Source organism: Alnus glutinosa, chromosome 3, assembly GCF_958979055.1.
Source record: "Alnus glutinosa chromosome 3, dhAlnGlut1.1, whole genome shotgun sequence".
Lineage (NCBI taxonomy): Eukaryota > Viridiplantae > Streptophyta > Magnoliopsida > Fagales > Betulaceae > Alnus > Alnus glutinosa.
In genome coordinates, this window is record NC_084888.1 from 28,910,639 (window position 1) to 28,934,651 (window position 24,013).

Here is a 24,013-nt window from a genome sequence, read left to right on the forward strand (position 1 = left end):
GCGGAGGTTGCCCCTTCGCCAGAGGTAGGTCTTCCCTCCCCACCTTCGGTGTCCACCTTTGCAGAAGGGGGAGTGGGGGATGGAAACCTACCCGGAGGAGAGGCACCGGGTGGGTATTCCACCCCCTCATAGGTCTAGCCGTCTGGGGTCTTCTAAGTTCTAACCACCCCCCTCTGCGCCTCCTGTGAAGGTGTAGAAGTAGTTCTTTCACCCCTTTTAAGAGGTGCAGAGGGCATATCGTCGATCTGCTTAATATACATACAAGAGATGAAGAGAAGAAGCAAATGTAAAGAAAAATATTTCACCTTCATCACTCTTTAGAATAGAAAGAACAACCATTGAGCCTTTTGCAGTTACCAAAATCAGAAGAGCAAAGCTTTCACATTTAAAAGAAATCCGAAGACTCCCCAACTTTATAGTAACATGAAATTAAAAAGAAGAGACACATAAGCATACCGGTATTGGGTGTAATCCAAGCAACACTACCACCGACGTACTCTCTCGACCTTCTCAACCTCTTCCATCTTCCACCCAGATTGCCTCCGCCTCACCCCAACCTTCCCGCTCAACAACGACGACGCAGCTCATTGAATCCTGCCAACCCAGTCACAGACGGCGCCGTTTCGCTTTTACGGGAATCGGTTGCGATCGATGACGGTGCTAGCAGCTAGCTGTTGATTTCTTGTGCTTGGTATCGGATTTCTTCGTGGGTTTTTGGAGTTGGGTGGGCCGAGGACAGGCCGGGACTCGGACTCGGCGATGTTCATCGACTGGATTCGCGATGAGCCCGTATTGCCACGATTCCTACTTCTTACTATTCCGAAATTGGCCTCTGGAAGTGTAAAGGAAAATCGGAATATTTTGGTCGGAAAATAAATGAATATCGGAGAGAGAGAGAGAGAGAGAGGGAGAAAAAGCTTCTCAGGTAGTCAGGTTACCAATCCAAATTTGCCACGTCATGTAATGAACTTGTTATGGCCTATGGTTAGTTTATTTTTCAAAAACTTTTGGAGTTTTTGACTACCCGACCAACAGTACGGATAGGCAGGAAAAGTTTGAACTTTTTTTCTGTTTTATGTTTGTTTGTTTTTTTTTCAGTATTCTAACGTAGCCAGCACTGTTTTTTTAGATTAAACCCGGAGAATGTCTGGCCTCTCCTCTCCTATATGTTTATAAGTTTTCTTGAAACGTAGAGACAGTTTTTGTTATTCAGATTATACTTTAGTAGCTGAGTCTGACTTTACACGGGTAAAGACAACTTCACCCCTGCCTCTAACTTAATTTATTAGGAGGTTGTTGTAATCCTAAACATTTGACTTTTTGTTCTTTTTTATAATTATTGAAAGGGTCCTTTTATTAAAAAAAAAAATTAGTGGATATACAGGTGCCACGTATTTCTGTTTCTTTTCTTTTTTGACTTTATTGGATAAAATGAATCAACTGTAACTCTTATTATTTAGAGAACAATTTTAAAATCAGTTTTAGTGCCGTCTAAATTTCAAATCGCTTTCAACCGTATTAAAGTGAATTTATAAGTATCTCGAGTATGTCAAAAAAATAATTTAGTCCCTAAAGTTAAATTCCGTTAAAACATTTAATAGATTCCGCTAGATGTCACGTCAGCACCAATACAAAAATGACATGTGTCACTTTTAATAATATATATATATATATATATATCACTAAACAAATTTGTTAGCACAGATTTCGGTTTGGTGGCTCGTCGATTTGCAAGAACCTTTAACCTGTAAAAAAGGAAATTGCGTCGGGAGAATCCGACAATTCCACTCCGATGATTAAGTCAGTATTTTTCTCAAGTGTATATATTTTTGGAATAATAGAAAGCAATCTCTCTCATACCCGCGTATTAGTGAGGTATTTATAGTTAGAGTGGTGAGAGTAATCCATTTTTCTTCATTGGGTCACGAGTCGGGCTTGAAGCATTTGTCAACAATCCGGATCGTGGGATCATGGTACATGGGCCACGATGATTGTGGGGTTGGTCTTTAACCAATTTTGGATTATGGAGTACCTTCCGTGATGATCGAAGGGTCAGTTAAACAACCGACTAGGGATTGTGGTGTGTGTGCCATAATAATCAGGGAGTCGGTGTTTTACCGACTCTAGATGAGGTGGACTGGGTAGAAAATCATTATGAACCCATTGGGCCTTGCCATAGACAAACCCAATGGTTCTGATTCCTGTGATTTGCTGCTGGGCTCGTTTGATATGAAGCTCAGCCCATTTGGCAAGTCGGGATAATTTCCCAATAGTTACCCCCCCTCCTCCCCCCAATTCCTTTTGTCCGAGATGGCTTTGGTGAAAAGAATTTTTTGTGTGATTCTGCCGAGGTCAATATCTTCCAAGTCAGATTCTGGTTGCGCCGGTTCACTGGAGATACTTCGTAAATTTGAAACATGTCTATCCGCTCTTTTGAAGAATACCGAAAAATTTGAAATTCAAATGTCCTTGGAAACGGAAACGTCCGAAATGACGTTATTTTGGTCATGATGAGATTTGGGGTGATGCTGTAAGGTCGGTTCGACTTCTGATATGGCGCGTGCAGTTACGCCTAGTTATTTCAGTCTTGATATCCGAGTCATGCATGAAGATACGCGTGTGACTTGTCTTTTTAGGCAAGCTGTCAATTCGACAGTTACTGTCCCTTCGACTCAACGCATTTAATGCGCGTCTTTTCGGTATCTGAAGGAAGTCCTATATAAACCCCTATTCGCATTTCACTTTTTACTCTCTCAAATTCCTTCAAACTTTCTAAGTTTTCGGCGAACTTTTCCTGTTTTTTGGCAAACTTTTTCTGTTTTTCCCGACTGTCTTCAACATTTCTTCCTTTTTTTTCCTAGCGTCTTCAATACTTCATGGCATCTGGTTCCGAATCTGACGGAGGTCATGTTGGTGGTGGTGTTTCGAAATCTCATTCCCCACGAGGACAAATTTAAGACATTGGTTCTAGCATCTGACGAAACTTGTCTTCACCAAAGCTACAACATTCCAAACTCGGTAAAGCTTCACTTTCAAGAGCTCGGTGAGCTTTCCATCACAAGAGGCGATGTGGTTATGATTGTACGGATGCTAATGGCTGGCTTTCGATTCCCTTTCCTGGCAATAGCTCGAGAGCTTGTGGTGCAATTAGGGGTGACTCCCTCTCAAATCAAACTGAATGGATGGAGGTACTTGTTTGCCTCCTTCATTATCTGGAGAACCAAGCTCCAAAAGAGGATGTCCATCGCCGAATTCCTCACGATTTACCATGTTGCTTTCCAACGGGACGGCACTATGGAGTTCACCGTCCGAAAGAAGCTGACGTTTATTCATCTTGCTTAGAGGTTCTCAAATAACAAAGAATGGAAAGCAGCAAGTCTTTAGAATCTCCGCCCAGTGGGAAAGGGCCGAGTTGTCATTTTTTCTCGAGGACCAGAGAGTGCCTCAGGAGTGGGCCAGTATGAGGGCTGAGTCAACCGAACTTCCTCAGCTTACCAACGAGCATACCGATAATGTTGATGCTATGATTGCCTTCTCTATGGTTAAGTCCAACGAAGAAAGACTAGATTTTGACCAGTTTGTAACGAACGAGAACATGCGGAATGTTCTTGGATACAACATCCCAATATCGGATGTTCCTTTCTTAAAAGTGAGGAAGAACAAGTCTCAAAAGCCGAAGGAGAGCTATGAGGTTGCTGCCTAAAAGGGTAAAGAAAAGGTCCAGGAGGGATCAAAAAAGTCTAAGGAGCTGAATGAGGCTCCTAAAACCGTAAAGAAGCTCCTGGCCGACGCCCAGTGAATTGAGTCAAGCAGGAGTTGAAGATGAAGAAGACTGCCGACAAAAAGGCTGTTGAGAAAAAGGCCACTAAGGAGAAGGCCGCTGAGAAGGAGGCTGCCAAGGTGAAGGCCGTCGAGGAGGAGGTTGCCCAGGCGAAGGCTACCAAGAAGAGACCTCGGTCGCCTAAAAAATTAGAAGAAGTGCCAACCAAGAAGAAATTGAGGATGGAGGACGCTCGATCGTATCTTAAATCCATCGTCCTGGGTTCGGCGGTCTGAGATGCCCCAATTCGTGCTGAGCCGCTGTCGATCGTTATTCCCTAAGGTCCAACAAATTTAGAATGCTGCTGAGGAGGCCGTGCCTCGAGCCACGAAATCGATGGAGTTTTGAAGCTCCGTGATGAAGATGAGGTCGAGATAAATGCTTTGGACAAGGGTGGAGCAACCCCGTCAACAGCCAAGACTGAGGCTACAGTTACTTCAATCCTAGTGATTGAATTAGATCAGCCAGAGTCGTCGATTGTTCGTGCTGAAGTTGAGGTTGAGACTTGGGAGAAACCTACGTCGGATGCGACTGCTAGTGTTGGTGGGGCCACGAGGTCCATAGATGCCCGAGCTAGGTCAAGTGGTGAAGCTACCGGGCCGAGCAGCAGGCCCTTTGTCGGCCTCAGAGCTGACATGGCTAGGCCGAGCAACATGCCCTAGCCTTGGAGCTGACACAACCGGTCCAAGCAACAGGTCTCTTCCTGATTCCATCGAGTTCTTCAGGCCTGCTCGAGAGTATGAGGAGGCCTTGGAGGAAAGCGTTTGGCCGAGCCTATTATGAACGCGGTTCGGGCCCTCATTCTTGCCAATTATCTTGGAGGGAGTATAGCCGGGTGTATTCCGCCTGGTGGACACCCTTACTTTCTTTGACCAGTATAGGGAATTTTCCCGGGATCAAGTTCTGGTTGTTGCTGGGCTTAGGCAATGTGTTTCCGAGCTTGAGTTTAAGCTTCTTTGACGACAGTCCCTGGAGTCTGAAGTGGCTAAGTTGAGCAAGCTCCTTGCCAAGCGGGAGCTGGAGTTGGTTAAATACGATGAGTCGATCGTGGACGCTGGGCTGAGGCGAGATGCGGCCAAGTAAACTAGCCGTGAACTTTCTGTCGAGCTGGATGTGAGGGTTCGAGAATTGTCGGAGTTTAAGACTCTTTTCAACAATGTCGAGGCGAAGTACTCAGCCACCTCATCCAGCAATACTCTGTTGCGGGCTAAATTAGGCGTAGCAATGGGGCAAAAGAGGGCCGCCAAAGAAGCTTGGAAGGATGTAGAGGAGATTCAACGAGCAGCGGAAGAGAAGCTGAAAGAGGCCGAGTCCGGCAGGCAGGCCGCTCAGGCAAATCTGCTGAAGTCTAAGTCCAAGTGCCGGGAGCATCAGAAGAAATCCAAGCACTATAAGTCGAAGCCTGCACATTACAAGTCGAAGGCCGATCGATATCACAACCAGATTCTGGCCTTCACCAAAGTTCAAGACCAAACTTGGGTTAATGGTTTTAGCTGGGGTTTTGGTTCTCTTAAGAACTTTGTTCTTAACCCTTCGACGCCTTCTCCGAATTACACTGACCTGCAGTTCACAGATTTTATGGACGTTCCTGAAGAAGTTATCGAAGTGCTTAGAGGGATAGGCCGAGACTTGATTCCAGATGTCCCCGATTAGGTTAGAGAGGATGCTAAGCCGGCGTACTCATATGTTCCGACCAAGACTGTTGACGTTGAGGCTTCTGCGGCTAACCGAGACTTAGATGACTCGAGTGCCAAGGAGCCTTAGCTTCTTTTTTTAGTCTTTTTTGTAGCTTCAGCAATTTTTTGTTTTGATACTTCATGTAAATTTTCCATCTTTAATGAAACTTGATACTTCGTGTAAACTTTCCATCTTTAATAAAACTTGATACTTCGGAGTTTTTATCTTCCTTGCCTTGTGGTTTTGTTTTCGGCATTTTTTTTTTTTACCAAGTACCCCCCAATGGATCTGATTCCTGTGATTTGTTGCTGGGCTCGGTTGATATGAAGCTTGATCCATTTGGCAGGTCGGGATAATTTTCCAACAAAATTAATTAATTTATTTTGACCCAAGAGACTAAATTTTGGCACATAATGAAATCTATCAAATGTTTTAACGGAATTTGACTTTAAGGACTAAATTATTTTTTTGACATACTTTAGATACCTCTGAATTTATGTTGATACAATAAGGAGCGATTTGTAATTTAGGCCAACAACATAAATTGTTTTTACATTTTTCTTTATTATTTATTTATGCTCCGTTTGTTTCAGCGTAAAATAGTTTCTAGAAAATAATTTCGGTATTTTTCGGTGTTTGGTGAGGGCGAAAATAAAAGTCAACCGGAAAATGATTTCTGTTTGACCAAAATTGCTTAGTAAATTTCGGAATATGATTTACGCTTTAAAAGCGTATATCATTTTTCGAAGACGGCAGATGCATTCGACCTTCACGTTCAAGCAATTGCCCAACGCCGAAATTTGGCCGGTGTTGGAATCTGACAACGTCCAGTCACTATCGCTGGAATCCGGCTACTGGAATCCGATCAGCCTAGAGTCCAGCGACCAAACTAGTAGTATTCTAGTGGGCTGGCAGGATCTGGCCCGATTGGCCACGGATCTGGCCAGAACATCCCAGCAACCTTCCTGTTGGAAATATCATATCATTTGGCAACCATCTCCTGTTTATCATATCATTTGGCATATGTTTATCAATTTATGCTCTAGCTGTTGTTGATTATGGTTTTCTTTTTTCCCACTTAATATAGATTCAAGTCATGGATAGTAATTCAAGTAGTAGTAATAAGAGTCATACGACTATTGGTTCTAGTTTTGCTTTATCTAGGCCTAGTCTTTTGGATAGTACCATGCCTCCCATTGATAATGATAATGTTGAATGTGTTAGGGTTGGATCTACAGCAACTATTGGCCTTCAAAATCTTAGTTCAGCTCTCCCATTAAAATTTTAAAAAACTGAGACTACATCATCGATTTGGGAACATTTTACTAAGTTAGAGGAGGGTGATCCAAAGGATCCTAAATCAAAATGTAATTATTGTGGAGGTTTGTTTAGTTGTCACCCTAGAAGCCATGATACTTCATCCATGCTACAACATATTAGGAGAAGCTGCAAAAAATTTCCTGGTAGGTTTGATAAGTTCCAATCAAAGTTAAGTTTTAAGGCTAAGAGAGAAGGACAAGTGGGAGTGGGAGTGGGAAGGGGGAAAGGATCATGTGGTAATCTTGTGATAGTTAAATACAATACTTCAAAAATAAGGTTAGCAATTTCTAAGATGATAATTGTTGATGAGTTGCCATTTAAATTTGTGGAAGGTGATGGATTTCAGGAGTTCATGAAGACAGTTGAACCTAGGTTTTTAATCCTTTTCCGTTATACTATAATGAGGGATTGTGTTAAGCTTTTTATGTCTGAAAAGGAAAAGTTGAGGGCAATGTTTTTGACAACTGGTGCCCATGTTTGTCTTACCGCTGATTGTTGGACTTCGGTACAGAACCTTAATTACATGTATGTCACTGCTCATTGAGTTGATAGTGAATGGAACTTGCACAAAAATATTTTAAATTTTTGTTTAATTTCTAATCATAAAGGTGAGACAATTGGGCAAAAGATTGAGACATGTATGATTCAGTGGGGTATTAGTAACATTTTCACTGTCACAGTTGATAATGCGTCTTCGAATGATACTTCTTTGGATTGCTTGAGGAAGAGAACTGCTCATAAGGCTGGCACCATATTAGAGAATCAGTTTATGCATGTGAGATGTTGTGCACACATTTTAAATCTAATTGTGTCTGAGGGTTTAAAAGATGTTGATGACTCAATTGTGAAGGTTAGAAGTGCTGTGAAATATGTGAAGCATTCTCCTTCAAGATTTGAGAACTTTAAGACTTGTATAGAAAGAGAAAAAATTACTTTCAAGGGTTTGTTAAGTCTTGATGTTCCAACTCGATGAAACTCTACATTTAAGATGTTGGAAGGTGCTGAAAAATATCAAAGTGCTTTTGAATTAATGGAAAAGCATGATGGAAATTATGTTTCTTCGTTGTTTGATGAAAAGAATGGTAGAAAAGGTTTGGGACCTCCTAATTATGATGATTGGGCTCGTATTAGGATTTTTCTCAAGTTTCTCAAACTTTTTTATGAAGTTACAATGCAACTTTAGGGGTCTTTGTATGTGACATGTAATATATATTTTCAAGAAATTTGTGGCATTCAAATACATTTACAAGCTTATAGTGAGAGTGGGGATTATATATTGAGTTCTATGGCGGAGAAAATGTTGACGAAGTACAATAAGTATTGGGGGGATCTTGATAGGGTTAATGTGTTGATGTTTATTGTTGTTATACTTGATCCACAAACCAAGTTGGGGTCATTAGAATATTGGTTCAAAGATGTTCTTAGTGAAGAGAAATGTACTAAAATGGTGAAAAAATCGAAGCACAACCTTCAACAATTATATGATCACTTTAATGTTGGAGAGAGTTCATCTTAAGTTGAACATGGTAGTGCTAGTGCATTTCTTCAAGGTTCCTCAATCAATGTAGAAGAAACTGAAAACATTTCGCTTCACTTTATGAATAGGTTTTATAAGTACCTAACTTCTAAAAGTGATGTTCATTGCAAATCGGAGATAGATCGATATTTGATGGAGGAGGTTGAAAAACCAAATGCAAATTTCGATATTTTAAATTGGTGGAAGGTGAACTCAACTAAATTTCCAGTACTTGCCCAGAAAGTACGTATTGTGTTGTCCATTCCCATTACAACAGTTGCTTTAGAGTCAGCGTTTAGCACTGGAGGGCGTGTGTTGGATCCTTTTCGAAGTTCATTGGCCCCAAATACGGTTGAAGCATTGATATGTGCACAAAATTGGTTAAGCTCTAAACCCCTAAGCAGTGACACAGAGATAGTTGAAAATGTTGAAAGTTATAAGCTTGATTCAGGTAAGCTTCCTATTATTCATTTCTTAATTTATTTTGCTATTTATAAATACTAATTATTGATTTCAATCGAGAATGTAATTCTTTTTTTTTTTTTTTTTTTATTATTATTTTTATTTCTTTCTTTTTTTTTTTTTTATTTTTATTTATTTTTATTTTTTGTTTGATTTTTTGTAGAAATGATTTTAAAGAACATCAATATTTTGCTTGAGGAGGATTAGTGACGTGAAGACTGAAGAGTAGAAATTGGAGAGTGAAGAAGACTGAAGTTGCATTCTGACATTCTGCTATTATCTTTTAGTTTTTTTATTTAACTTAAATTTTATGTGTGCTACTAGCTTGGTTTGGACATTTTGGTTGTGTTGAAACTTTAGGATTTGTTTGTTTGTGTTGCAGGTTATGAAGCTTCCTAGAAGGCTAGAAGAAGAAATCTCTCTCTCTCTCTCTCTCTCTCTCTCTCTCTTTGTCTTCATCTTCTTCCTCTTTTCCTTTTGTTTTAATTTGTTTTGGTTCACTGTTATATTTTTGCATGTTTACTAACCAGTGGACTATTATATTTTTGCATGTTTACTAACCAATGGACTGTTATATTTTTGTATGTTTAGTTGTTTACTAACTAGTGGACTCATTTCATTGTGTAGAAAATACAATTTTTATGGTTCAATTTCATGGGAAATAATCTTTTCATTACTTCTGGAAAAGGCAAGAAAATTGATGACATGGAATAGTGAAATATTATAGCTTTTTATTCTTGTCATTGATTCATTATGCTTTGTTGATGGGAGAAAATAGAAATCATATTTCTTAGAATTTTATCTTATAACTAATAGGGCTTTTAGTTTAGTTTACAAGGCTAATTCCATGGAAAATGTTCTTGTATGAAACTAGGAACGATTAAAAGATATGTGTCAACATGTTGAAGGACCAAATTTAAGGAGCTTTGAAATTATAATTTTTTTCTTTACTGAAACAGAGTGCAATCCCTTAAAATCTGACTTTGCATTCATAAGATTCTGTGAAAAAATAATATGAATTTAATTTTTTTTATTAAAAAAATAAGTATTTTTTTGAATTTTTATTTTTTACAAATAAAATCAAAATTACGTAAATGCCACTCAAAATACTTGCCCTGCCCCGCAGTGATCCGCGCCGCATGGGCTATCTTTATTAAGTGCGGTTTGCGGGTTGGAAATTTCCAACCCACATAGGTGCGGGGCGAGGCCAAAAAGGGCGGAAAACTGCCCCGCCCCACCCCTAGTCACTATCGTCGGAATCCAACTACCGGAATCTAATCAGCCTAGATTTCGGCAACCAAAAGTAGTATTTTGGCGGGCTAGCAGGATCTGGCCAAATTGGCTGGATCCCGGCCGTTGGCCGAACGGATCTAGCTAGAACATCCCGGCCAGAATGGCCGGATTCCAGCCGTTTTGGCGGGATTTCGGCTATTCTGTGCCGGATTTTGGCCATTTTCGGAATCTAGCCACCTTCGCCGGAATTCGGCCAACCTAGCTTCCGACGAATATGTCTGAATTTTGGCTTTTATCTCGGATTCTGGTTATAGTAGCCAGAATCCTGTCGATCAGTGACGAAATCTCGTCACTAGTAATTTTTATATTAATATTTATATGTTCTGAATAAAAATTGATTTTTATAGGTTAATATGATTGAATGAAAATATAAAAAATATTTGTGATTTTTCGTACGCGCTAAACATAAAAAAATGCTTTTGACGAAAAATATTTTCCTGAAAAATGACTTCTCTAAAACCATTTTATAATAGAAACTATCTTAGAATTAATTAAAAATATTTTTAATTTTAAAAATTATTAAATTGACGTGACCCACTTATCCAGCCACCGTCCACACACTCAAATCTTTAACAATAAAACCAGAAACTCAAAAAAAAAGTAAGCAGAAGAAGCGCTCACGGCTCACTATTCACTCAACCTCAGTTTTCATGGCTACAACTTCTCTAATTCCCAAAGTACCCCTTTCACCCTTTCTCACAAACCCAGCTTCGTCTCCCTCACTCCACTTCACCAAACTCTCCTTCTTGCACCCTCATTGCGCCAAGAGACCAAGCAGTCTCAACGCCCGACCCAAGAAGAAGAACCGCTGGCTCGATCCTTTCGACGACGGTGAGGACCCCGACATAGAGTACGGCTCAGTGTTTTCCGACGGTAAGCAAGGAGAGGACGACCGGCCGCCGGATAACCCCAACAGCCCCAATGGGTTCCTGAAGTTCCCGGCGGGTTACAGCGTGGAAATCGCGTCCTTGGGATTGAAAATTAGAGGCGACGTGAGGAGGTGCTGCTGCATGGTCTCTGGCGGTGTGTATGAGAATTTGCTCTTCTTTCCGACCATTCAGCTGATCAAGGATAGGTACCCGGGTGTTCAGGTGGATGTGTTGGCGTCGGCGAGAGGGAAGCAGACGTACGAGTTGAACAAGAATGTGAGGTGGGCTAATGTTTATGATCCTGACGATGATTTCCCCGAGCCCGCCGAGTATACTGACATGGTTGGACTTCTTAAGGTTGGTTCCTCCGATTTCTTTTAGCTTTGTCCTTCCAAATTGGCAAGGTAGAATAAATTTAATTATTTAATTAATATTCTAACATTATTTGAGAGTAACTCAATATGTAGAATGAGTAATGCTATACCATTGGATCAAAATCTAATAATAATTTATTATAAATTTAATGATGATTTTAAGAGCCACATCAATTTTAGGAGGATAAAAGGAAGATAAATAGATGATATGTAGCATTACTCAATATTAAATTGACAGAAATTTCTTACAAATTGGTTTGTAGGGAATTTCGTACAATCCACGTATGAGAGTGACATGTGTCCTTTAAATATGTGAGAATCACTTTTTTTTTTTATTAATGCTATTAAAAAAGCATATGAGAAGCAAATGCTATTAAAAAAACATGTGATTCTCACATGTTAAGGGACACATGTCAATCTTATATGTGGGTTGTATAAAATTTCATACAAACTGGTTTGTAGGAAATTTTTGTCTATATTAAATTATCACTTATTCAAAAAAATCCTAAGTTAATAGGAATCGATGAATTAATTTATATCGTTAACACAAATTAACACTTAAAAAGGGTGTTTTAAATCAATTTTGAAAAGAATTCAACTCTTTTTTTGAGTATGTAATATTTCTAAGGGTGCGTTTGAGATTGCGAAAATGAATCGTTTGATAATTACGTTTTAAAAAATTGCGATTTAAAGACGTTAAAAATATGTTTTTCCAAATCGCAGGTTAGTGAGTGTTTTTTTTGAAAACGCAAAATTTTAAAGCCTAACTTGCGATTAGATGCCAAACTACGATTTTGTCAAATACTTAACTGCATTTTTAAAAATAATTTTTTTAAATCGTACATTTTAAAATCGTTATTTTTAAATCGTACTTTTTGAAATCTCAAATTCAAATGGACCTAATACTATACTGATTTTAGTAAGCTTATGCTCTCTTCAGGTGATTTCACGATAATCAAGTAAGAAAAATAATTAGTGAATTTATTTATTTATATATTTTTTAAATATTTTTGTGAATGATGCATTCATGCATCTTTACCAATTGAAGAAATGCATCTTGTTTTTGGCAAAAGTAGATATAATTTAGTCATCACATACTTACAATGGATTAGTGCGGTTACAAACTATTAAATCATCACTTGTATTAAAAGTTTAAGTTTATAGGAAATGATTAATTTAATCGTTTAATTTATATTCCAACACTCATTCTCACATGTGAGCTGAAACTCTCCCTTAATAGGTGATATCCAACACGTGGAATATTTAATAGAAATAAAAGATGAATGAGAAAGATAGGGTTTGAACTCAGAATTTCTGCTCTAATATCATATTAAATTACCGCTTATCTCAAAAGCTAAGTTTCTCTTTGCAACTTTAATTTATATATAACAAGTTATTATTCAATTGTTTTTTTTTTTTTTTATAAGTAATTGCAATTTTATATTCAATTGTTGCTGCAGAATAGGTACTATGACATGGTGTTATCAACCAGACTAGCAGGGCTAGGGCATGCGGCATTCTTGTTCATGACAACAGCTCGAGATAGAGTTAGCTACGTTTACCCAAATGTAAATTCTGCAGGGGCAGGATTACTTCTATCCCAAACATTTACACCAGATAGTAATAATCTCTCTGACGAAGGATATCACATGTGAGTGTACAACACAAGACAAGATATATAATATTAAATTAGCAGAAAAATGTATATGGATTAACCAGAAAAGAAAAACACAAGAACAGAGAGGCTTACTATGTTGTGTTGACATGGTTTGTTTGTTTGGTTAGGTATCATCAGATGCTTGATTGGTTGGGGAGACCATTTCGAAGCGTGCCAAGGCAACCTGTGCCCCCTCTCAAAGTAGCTATTTCAAAGAAGCTGAAGGCAGTTGTTGAGGCCAAATATAGGAAAGTAGGTGCAGAGAAAGGAAGATATGTTGTCATTCATGGGATAAAATCAGATTCAAAGGCCTCAATGCAGTCTAGGGGGGACACTGATAGCTTGCTACCAATCGAAGTTTGGGCTGAAATAGCAGATTCTATAAGGTACTAAATTTATTAGGGAAACTTCATACAACTTTTTTGAACTTCATCGCTTTTGCAATCTCATTCCACCGTTAAAATTTTCTGTTAAATGCAATGACTAGTCATTAAATCTGCTATTTAGCCAAAAAAACAAGTTAAAAGACACTCTCATGTGGGAAGCATTGACATGAGATTGTATTTGTTAACAGGGGACCTAGGCCAATTTTTGTTATTCCACATGAGAAAGAAAGGGAGAATGTTGAAGAAGTTGTTGGAGATGATGCAAGTATTGTGTTCATTACAACTCCTGGCCAGGTAACAAATTCTTCTTTCACATATTTTTCTGTAGAAAAATTGTGTACGAAAAGGGAAAAAGAAGAAGCAAATGTTAGCCAAAACAGATTAATCAGTCTAAAATTTCATGGTGATTTTTACTGCCACAAGTAAGTACTTGGATATACTTGTAGCATTTCTCTGGTCGTGATATTGCATCTTATGTTCCAAACATACAACAATGGTAGGAATATTCTAAAAAAAAGATAAAGAATGATAATGCTAGATGATTAAAAACATGGAGTATTTTCAAGTTCCAATACTGTCACTTCATTTTGGGGTTTCTCTGCTTCAGCTGGCAGCCCTTATCAATGACTCAGCAGGGGTGATTGCCACAAACACAGCAGCCATCCAACTTGCAAATACACGGGAAAAACCCAGGTAATTAATTTCATCTGACAAATAAACTCACTATTTTTTTTTTTGAGATGCTAATGGGAACCTTCGGTAAAACTCGGTAAGTTTATGTAGAACTTAAAAAGGCATAAGTTTGATATGTGTGTTAAAGTATTGATTAAATAATTTAATTTAATATTTTTTTATTAATTTAAGTTTTAAAATAAGTAGTAATTTAACATGGTATCAAAGTTAGAAATTTTGAGTTCAAACCCTGATTCCACATTTTACTTTTCATTCAAATTAAATATTTCATGTATTGAACCACACTTATTAAGCTTTTGAAATAAGTAATAATTTAACATATATTACTTCTTACACATATTTGTTGCAGCATTGCATTGTTTTGCTCTGAAGAAAAGGGGAAGCTATTTGTTCCTAATGCAGAAGAGAAGAAATGTGTCATAGTTTCGTCCAAGACCGGAAAATTAATAGATATTGACATTCAAGCTGTTAAGAAAGTACTTCAAATTTTTGATGTGTCCCTAGCTCTAGCCTAGAAGGGGAAGAGGGCCACTTCCTTTTTTATTTATTTTTTTTCATTTTTCATTTTATTTTTTATTCTTACTGTTATTTTGGATGTGTTTCCCTTTCAATTGTATAGAAGAATATCAAATTTTCTGCAAATAGTTCACAAATTTCAATCCATTTTCTGGGGACCTCTGCCAACGTTTGGTTCAAATATGGCAATGGAACCCATTGCAATTATTGATGTTGGGTTTAGCATCACTCTGATGCCCCCTAATCCAATAGACACCAACATTGGCAGATTCTTCTATAATTCTATTCGTGCACATTAGGAATTTGAGGTTTCATGACATTGCCGTAGTCATTCTCCACCCTAAGTATACAAGAGAAATCCCCTGATAAGGAAGAAAAGAAGAAGACAAGTCCAAAAAATCGGGTGTAAGCTCGATCGAGCAAAACGGTTCTCTTTTTATTAAGAGGAAAAAGAAAGACAAGCAAAGAAAAGAAACACCTCTAGACAATCTACTTTGGACAATCTGAGGCACAGTTGGTTCTTCCATGATCAATGGTTGGTCCATTGCAACTGCTGCAATCATGAGACTAGCTTTGCCCGAGTGGATGGATCTTCCTTTGATTCTAGATATACCATGAAGGCATAGCCGAGTGACCAGAGGAGAATGTATTGTAAGGGCACCCAAGAAAGGCATGCAAGAAGACTCATAATGCTTCCTACGTACTGAGGATCTTTAATAACCCCAAACGGGAATTCTGTCACCCAGGGAACGTTCTGTCCAAAGCGAACTCCATAGTAAGTACCAGATTCACCAAGCAACTGATACACCCTGTAATTTGACAGTTTTAGCACAACAAATAAGAGAAGAAAAAAAAAGAAAATAACACGGCACCACAAACTCAACCGAAGCAAAGGCAATAATCCAAACCACAAATTTATTCATGGAAAGCAAATAAATTACCGGCTAAATTTCTAAGTAGTTTAGAAAATATTTAAGATAACCACCACTGGAGCATAAGCAATTGACATTCTATCTGAAAGTAAACAATGGTCCTCCAAAATGAAGACACAGCATTCGCCTTTTTTTCATTTTGCTGTGCATGCTCTGGTCATTCCATGGTATGCAACACTTTAGTGATAACTAGAAGAACAAAGTATTACATCCTTCATAAAGTTACAAGCATGATCTAACAGCTCTCATGGTTTTCTTCTCTAGTTTTATTTCTGGTTGAGACAAATTATGCCTTTCTTCTATGTTAAGATTAGTGCAATTTTTTTTTTTTTGACAAATAAGATTAATGCAGTGCTTTGAATATGCTTTCCTAGTTCCTATTAACAAACTCATTCCGCCAGTTCTTAAAACCATAACATATAAGAAATGCCAGGATATCATCATGGGAAACAAATGACCTGCTGCTACATAAGATGCTACATACTTCTGAGGCAAAGAAGAAAGGAAAAGACATCGTCAAAAGTTTCTCTGACTGTCGCAATTTTCCTTTTGCAATCTAGGAAGGGAATCCTCAACCCTAAGGCATAGATATGGTTATGGTTAGAAGGTGATTCACCCTTACAATCCTTGGCCATTCTTATTACATAGTTCAATAGCAACAATCCCCTACCAAAGGCTGGCTTTGCATTTTGAAATTTTATATCCACCGGATCCCTCAGTCCCCCCAGAGGGGATTTCCTGCACCCTACAAAGAAAACAAGTATTTGCTCCAGAAACTATCTAGCAATTCAGTAAATTTACAAACAATAAAAACTACATCTGCTCTTCAAATTGAAGCACTGCCAAACCTGACTATTACAGGTTCTTCCCCTTCTCCTTAACATTTATTTATTTTTTATTTTTTTGTAATTTGTATTTTTATTTTTATTCCGGTGTGCGTTTCTCCTTCCTTCAGTACCTGGGATCACACGACTGTAACTATTGCATTCTCAGCTGGGATTCAAAATTTCAAATGAAGCCCCACACACATAGTTCTCGGACAAGGAGATGAAGAACCACTCTATGATGGATATGCACATGATAATCAAGTTTATTGATTGAAGAAAGTGCTCTACTTCGGGTGGGAGACAAAACCACAAACAATGTTTTTGATAAAATGACTCACTGAACTCTAATAGATAAAGTTCACTTCTTTATATAAAAGGTTCACCCGATCCATATTCAACTACTTCAAGATAACCCAAATCAAAGAGAACAAATCCTAACATCCTCATCCCACTCTTTGTTTTGATTATAACAAAACAGAGCACTTATTAACTTAACCTATCGACTATAATAGGACACCAAGTAAACTAACACCCCTTATAACGAACAACAATAAGAAACCCAATTGAACTAACGCTCTAGCCTCCCTATCTTCATCTTATCTGGTACTTACGATTAGGTTCCAATCACTCTACCTGCAGACTTGTCTTCGACTTCTGCTCCCCACCCCAACCAAATCTGTTCGTTAAAAGTTCTTTTTTTTCTTTCTTTCTTTTTTTCTTTTTTTTTTTCCTTATTATTCTCCATATACCGCTCTCCATTCCATTTTCCTACGAGTCTAAATGACAAGGATGCTAACACACATGCCGGTGAAAATTAATGTGTGCACTTGGGGCATCAACATGAACCTAACATCAGTACCATTTCTCAAATTAGAAGGGAAATTCAATTAGAGCCTCGGAATTGTTATAGTATGACATACATTCTAGAGGACCATGGCTGCATTTGCTCTGACCCTTTAGTTCTACGGTGAAAACCGTTTATGGATCAGTACTAAGTCACAATCAAGGAAGTAAATCATTTTATCAAAAACCATATGTACGGGAAAAGGAGATCATCCCAATGGCTAGTTGACACCGATTATCCAAGCAAGAATTTGGTAAGCCCTATTAGAGATATGTCATTCTTTTCAAAAAGCTTGAAGTACAAAAATCGTTTTTGGATGTTATAAACACATAAGAGCCTTGTGGCATGCCTCTCCTAATCTTTTAAAACTTTAAATCTCTCAGTGATGCTATTGACATCTCAATCAATAAACTAGTGGAACTAATGAATGAATGCAAAACAATTCACAAGGTACAAGCGTACGATATAATCATTACACATAGTGTTGGTTCTTCAGTGTCCTGGCAGAACGGGTTGAAGAGTCCGCTGATCTCTCCTCATGTGAACCGGCCAAGGCAGCTTGCAGTCTGTTCCGGATGCTCTGAATTGGCTGAGGTTCAGGAGGATACTCGGGGTCTTGAAGGAGCTGGAAGTAGGAAGGAATTGAGTATTGCTGGAGAGGGGGCAGGAGCGTTGACTGTAGCGGAGGAGGTGGGAGGTGCTGCTGATTTGGGTACACTGCCTCCCCTTCATTCATATTCTCCAACATCAGGGGGCTTTTCGGGGTATTCTGATTGGGTTATTCAGTGTGCAAATGAAATTTATCCCATTGTGGGAATTTCGTTTGAAGGTCACAAGCTACAACTGTTGGCACTCTTAACATTTCTGGAGGGGGAACGACGTTCAGAAGCGATGGGTGAGCGGTCTAGTATTGGGGAGAAAGGTAAGAGGGAGGTCAAGAATCTGAAAAGTGCAGTCAATTACGATGCTAGAGGCGCTTCTTCCAGACGCAGGAACAGGAAGGTAAGGGGGGACCAAGTTGTGTTATGAAGCCAAGAATCCTTTCTTGGAATGTGAGGGGGCTGAACAAGAGGAGAAAACGACTTAGGATTAGTAACTTGCTCAGAGATTGGAAGGCGGATGTTATTTGTTTTCAAGAAACTAAGCTTAAAAGTCTCTCTCGCAGTGTTTTGCGCAGCTTATGGAGATGCAACCATTTTGACTGGTGTTCTTTAGACTCCAGTGGGGCCTCTGGGGGCATTCTTATTATGTGGGACACAAGGGTGGTGGAGATGGTCGAGAAGTGTGTGGGGGAATTCACTCTCGCAGTCTCATTCAAGAACGTTGCGGATAATTTTGTATGGGCCTTTGCAGGGGTTTATGGCCCGAATTCTGGGTTCGATAGAAGACGTCTTTGGGATGAGTTGGCTGGTTTGTGTAGTTGGTGGAGTCTGCCGTGGTGTATAGGGGGAGACTTCAATGTTACACGCTTTCCGAGTGAAAGATCTGGTGATGTTCGTCTTTGCTCGGCTATGACTGAGTTTTCGGATTTTATTGCAGACCATAGACTTATAGATCTTCCCCTAGCTGGAGGCACCTCTACTTGGTCGATTGCTCATGATCCTCCCATGTGGTCAAGGATTGACCGCTTCCTAGTGTCACATGATTGGGAAGCCCGGTTTCCTTTGGTTTCGCAAAAGAGGCTTTCTCGCCTTTTTTCGGATCATTTTCCGATACTTCTGGATTGCGGCGATGTTTCTAGAGGGAGAAGGCCTTTTAAGTTTGAAAACATGTGGCTAAAGGAAGAAGGGTTCGTGGGTTTGGTGAAACAATGGTGGGATTCTTACTCGTTCCAAGGTTCGTCTAGCTTTGTTCTAGCGTGTAAGCTGAAGGCTTTGAAGCAGGATTTGAAGAAATGGAACGATGAGGTGTTTGGCAACATAGAGCATAACAAGAGGAAGCTGACTGAAGGTATTCAGGCTTTCGATGCTATTGAAGAAAGAAGGGCATTAGGGGAAGAAGAGATCTTGAGAAAGGCTGAGACTGTTAGGGAGCTAGAGAAGTGTGCTCTTTTGGAGGAGGTGAGTTGGAGGCAGAAATCTAGGATGTTGTGGTTAAAGGAAGGGGATAAGTGCACTAAATTCTTTCATTCTATAGCCAATTCCAATAGAAGGTACAATTCTCTGAACTCCTTAGTGATAGGGGACTCTATATCCTCTGATCAGTCAGAAATCGGTGTGCACATCGTCAAGTTCTATAAGAAGCTGTTTACGGAGCAGTGCAGGTGGAGGCCTTCGGTTGAGGGTATATCCTTTGATTCTATTCTAGAGTCTGAGGCCAGTTGGATGGAGAGAGCTTTTGAGGAGGAGGAGGTCAGGAATGTAGTTTCAGCAATGGAAGGAGATAAGGCGCCAGGTCCTGATGGCTTTTCTATGGCCTTCTTCAAAGAGTGTTGGGATGTTTTGAGGGGGGACATTATGGATGTGTTTCAGGAGTTTTTTATCGGGGGTTCTTTCGAAAAGAGCCTCAATACTTCGTTCATTTCTCTTATTCCGAAGATTCCAGGTGCTAACGATTTAAAAGACTTTCGACCTATTAGTCTTGTGGGTGGTGTTTACAAAATCATTGCCAAAGTTCTTGCAAATAGGCTTAAGACGGTTCTGGAAAAGGTTATTTCTAAATCTCAAAGCGCCTTTGTCAAGGGGAGACAAATTTTGGACCCAATACTTATTGCTAATGAATGTCTGGATAGTAGATTAAGATCTGGAGAGCCTGGAGTCATGTGCAAAATGGATTTGGAAAAAGCTTATGATCATGTCAATTGGGATTTTCTCTTGTTTGTATTGAGGAGATGTGGATTTGGAGAAAAATGGTGCTCTTGGATAAAACATTGTATATCCTCTGTGAGATTTTCAGTGATGGTTAATGGCTCTCCCAATGGATTTTTCAGCAGTTCACGTGGATTGAGACAAGGGGATCCTCTCTCACCCTTGTTATTTGTTTTTGTGATGGAGGCATTGAGTCGAATGATTTCAGCTGCGGTAGGGGGGGGCTTACTCGAAGGATTTAGTGTGGGTAATGTTTCATTCTCACACTTGTTATTTGCAGATGATACTTTGATTTTTTGCAATGCTCGCCATGCTCAGTTGCGTTATCTTAGAAGCCTCTTTCTTCTATTTGAAGCTGCTTCGGGCTTGAAGGTTAATTTGGCCAAGTCAGCTTTAATCCCTGTGGGAGACGTAGTTCAAGTGGAAGGTCTTGCCGATATTCTAGGGTGTGGGGTTGCTAATCTACCGGTGAAGTATCTAGGCCTTCCGTTGGGGGCTTCCTACAAATCTATTCATATCTGGGATGGTGTTATTGAGAAGGTTGAACGTCGGTTGGCCAGCTGGAAAAGGTTATACCTTTCCAAGGGAGGTAGAGTTACCCTAATCAAGAGTACTCTTTCCAACTTGCCCACGTATTTTTTGTCTCTTTTTCCTATCCCGGCAAGTGTAGGTGCTCGTATTGAGAAGCTACAACGAGACTTCCTTTGGGGAGGAATTGGTGATGAGTTCAAGTATCATTTGGTGAAATGGTCTAAAGTGTGCACTCCAGTTTCAGAAGGCGGGTTGGGTATTAGAAATCTGGTGGTGTTTAACAAGGCTCTATTAGGCAAATGGCTGTGGCGTTATGGGATTGAGAGGGATGCTTGGTGGAGAATAGCGGTGGATTCCAAGTTTGGAAGTCTATGGGGAGGTTGGTGCTCCCTAGAGCCTACATGTACTTTTGGGGTGGGGTTATGGAAGAACATCAGGAAAGGGTGGGAGAATTTTGTAGGATTCTCTAGATTTGAGGTGGGAGGTGGGGCTAGAACAAAATTTTGGCATGATTTGTGGTGTGGGAACTCAACTCTTAAGGAAGCTTTTCCTGTGTTATTTGGAATTGCTCGTGCGAAGGATGCTTCAGTTGCGGATAATGTGGAGCCTGTGGGGGGCTTCAATCAGTGGAGAGTGTGCTTTTTTAGAGAAGCGCATGATTGGGAAGTGGATACCTTTGCTGCGTTTTTCCAGGTATTGCACTCGGTCAGTCTTAATAGAGGCAGTGAAGACAAATTGTGGTGGACCCCTTCCAAAAAAGGTTTGTTCAAGGTAGGGTCTTTCTTTAGCTCTCTGACTTGCGATGTGAGAAGTCACTTTCCGTGGAAGAGTGTATGGCAGACTCAGGCTCCTCCGCGGGCGGCTTTTTTCGCTTGGTCTGCGGCTCTAGGCAAGATCCTAACGGGGGATAACCTCAGGAAGAGGCATATCATTGTGGTGGATAGATGTTGCATGTGTAAGAGAAGCGGGGAATCAGTGGATCACCTTCTCCTTCACTGCGATGTTGCATACGCTATGTGGAGTGCTATTTTTTCTCGTTTTGGGCTGTCTTGGGTTATGCCTTTAAGAGTCCTTGACTTGTTTGAGTGTTGGTGGACGGCTGGGAGGCAAAGGAGTGCTGTTATCTGGAAGATGGTGCCAACATGCATTCTCTGGTGTGTTTGGAAGGAAAGAAATGATAGGTGTTTTGAGGACTTGGAGAGATCATTGGAGGAAATTTTAGCTTCTTTTTTTCATACTTTGTATCTTTGGACGGTGGCTTTTGTGTCACCGTTGTCGTTTACCTTTGATGAATTTCTTGTTCGTTTTTCTCTTTCTAGCTAGGTGCGTTCTCTTGTATACTGCCGGTGTATTGAGGGGCGCCTTACGCTTTTAATAAGACCTACTTATTACCTATCAAAAAACATAGTGATACTTCTATTCTTCAAAAATACAAGGCACCATAAGGAGAAGAATTACACAGTACATCATTTGCAAACACCACACTTAAAATGATTTTCTAAAGAGACGTTAAAGGTGGGACATAAATATTTTCCAAAACAAACACATTCATAATTCTAAGTTAACCCCAGAACCAAAATCTGAATTCAAAACACCTAACAGCATCCCAAGATCCCATCTCACACACGCACGCACATGTATGTTGCATAAAGAGAGGAAGCGACGGACCTGAAGTTGAGGAACTGGCCAAAGGCGAGGAGGGGCCAGAAGTAGAGAGGGGGAGGCCAAGAGAGGGAGGACACAGAGAAGAGTGAGACCAACTGAACCACCTTCAGCAAATGAGATACGTGGGCCATCACCTTTGATGGGTCCCGCCCCTTCCCACACAGGTCCACCCATGACTGTGGTCTGGTCCAAAGCCAGTAGTAAAATGGGAACGGCACCAAAACCCCAACTGCTGCTGCTATCCCCATTTGTTTCAGTGCTTCCCCTTTCTTTCTTTTTTCCCCCCTCTTATATTCATTTATTTATTTCTTATTTTGTTTGGGCCAACACGGTCCAGCCCTTCAACTCATCCTCAAGCAATTTCATTTTTTTTTTTCAAGCCCATCTGTAGAAGTCCACAGACCAGAAGAAACTACAGGTAGTTTAGGCATTAGGTGACACTTCATAACTAAGCTACATGTCGTTTAGTTCCTCCCTATCTCCGAGAAACAAATAATAATAATAAAAAAAACTATTTTCAAAATCTTTTGGTGTGCGATTTTTTTGTATTCTTTTAAATTGTTTTTAAAATTGTGAATACCGAGAAAAAAAAAGTTTTGAAATTATGTTTGCATGGTTTAGAAAATAAAAAATAAAATTGAAAAAACATGTTTAAGAAAGTGAATTAAATTGAATATAATACAAAAATCATGTTTGGTTCGATGATAGTGGTTTTTTGTGGTTTTTCTTTGTGAAAATCAAGGGATGTGCTAAAAAAACAAATCAATTACCAGTAAAGAAGGAGGAGGCCCTATGTTCACTGTAGGATGTGCTTTTTCTTTACAAGGATGATTTAACCTAATTAATGTAATGGAATTATAGAAAGCAATTTCCAAAAAGATTGCCTAAAATGTATTAACTTTACTTCTTTTCCAGGACTCTTTCCCTCTCATCTCTATTTGCAAAAGAAGTTTTGCAAACAATATCTAATACTCCAATTGAAATTGTAAACTATGCACACAAAGAAAAAAAAAAAAAAAAAATCTAAGCACATGCATTATTTATAAAATATTATTGGGTAAAGTCCATATACCCCTCTCAAACTAACACTCAATTGACAATGTCCCCCAAAATTACTAAAAATTGTCAATGTTACCCCAATGACGAAAATGCCCTTAATAAAATAAAATAAAAATACTAAAAAAAAATTTAAAAAAATAAATACATAAAAAAAGGGAGGCCAAATTTAAAAATTAAAATTAAAATAAAAATTAAAAACTTTTTCGTTTCTTTTTTAAATTAAAATTTTATTTTCTTAAAAGAAATTATAAATCTTCCTTTTTCAAAAAATAAAAATAATTTTTTTTAAAAAAAGAAAAGAAAAGAATTTTTTTTTTTTTTTTTTTTTTGAATTTATAGGAGTATTTTTTGTTTTATTGAAAAAATTATAAAGTCAATTTTGTCTTTTTGCTGGCCGTGTGGGGACATTGACAATGTTTTCATAGTTTAGTAGAGTTTGAACTCAAGACCTCTACTATAATAGAATATTAAATTATCATTTATTCAAAAAAATCTTAAATTAATAGGAATTGATGAATTTAATCATTAATTTATATTATAACACATTAACACTTACGAGGGTGTTTTAAATCAATTTTGAAAAGAAATCAACTCTTTTTTGAGTATGCAATATTTCTAAGGGTACGTTTAGGATTGAGAAAATGAATCGTTTGATAATTGCGTTTTTAAAAAATTGCGATTTGAAAACGCTGAAAATTTGCTTTTCCAAATCGAATGTAAGTGGGTGCTTTTTTGAAAATACAAAATTTTAAAGCCTAACTTGCG

The 24,013-nt window shown here is 38.9% G+C and overlaps 2 protein-coding genes across 2 annotated transcripts; one reads left to right on the forward strand and one right to left on the reverse strand.

Moving 5' to 3' along the window:
• The first annotated feature begins 10,700 nt into the window (after window positions 1-10,700).
• On the forward strand, window positions 10,701-14,728 carry LOC133863005 (photosynthetic NDH subunit of subcomplex B 1, chloroplastic). The gene is made up of 6 exons (XM_062298968.1): window positions 10,701-11,314; window positions 12,792-12,982; window positions 13,117-13,374; window positions 13,563-13,668; window positions 13,982-14,067; window positions 14,417-14,728. Exons 1-6 carry the CDS (start codon window positions 10,739-10,741, stop codon window positions 14,580-14,582), a joined length of 1,383 nt encoding a protein of 460 aa, XP_062154952.1. The 5' UTR covers window positions 10,701-10,738; the 3' UTR covers window positions 14,583-14,728.
• A 259-nt stretch (window positions 14,729-14,987) lies between these two features.
• LOC133863006 (phosphatidyl-N-methylethanolamine N-methyltransferase) lies at window positions 14,988-22,451 on the reverse strand. The gene is made up of 2 exons (XM_062298969.1): window positions 22,193-22,451; window positions 14,988-15,392 (listed from the first exon to the last, which is right to left on the reverse strand). Exons 1-2 carry the CDS (start codon window positions 22,435-22,437, stop codon window positions 15,143-15,145), a joined length of 495 nt encoding a protein of 164 aa, XP_062154953.1. The 5' UTR covers window positions 22,438-22,451; the 3' UTR covers window positions 14,988-15,142.
• Between the last annotated feature and the right edge of the window lie 1,562 nt (window positions 22,452-24,013).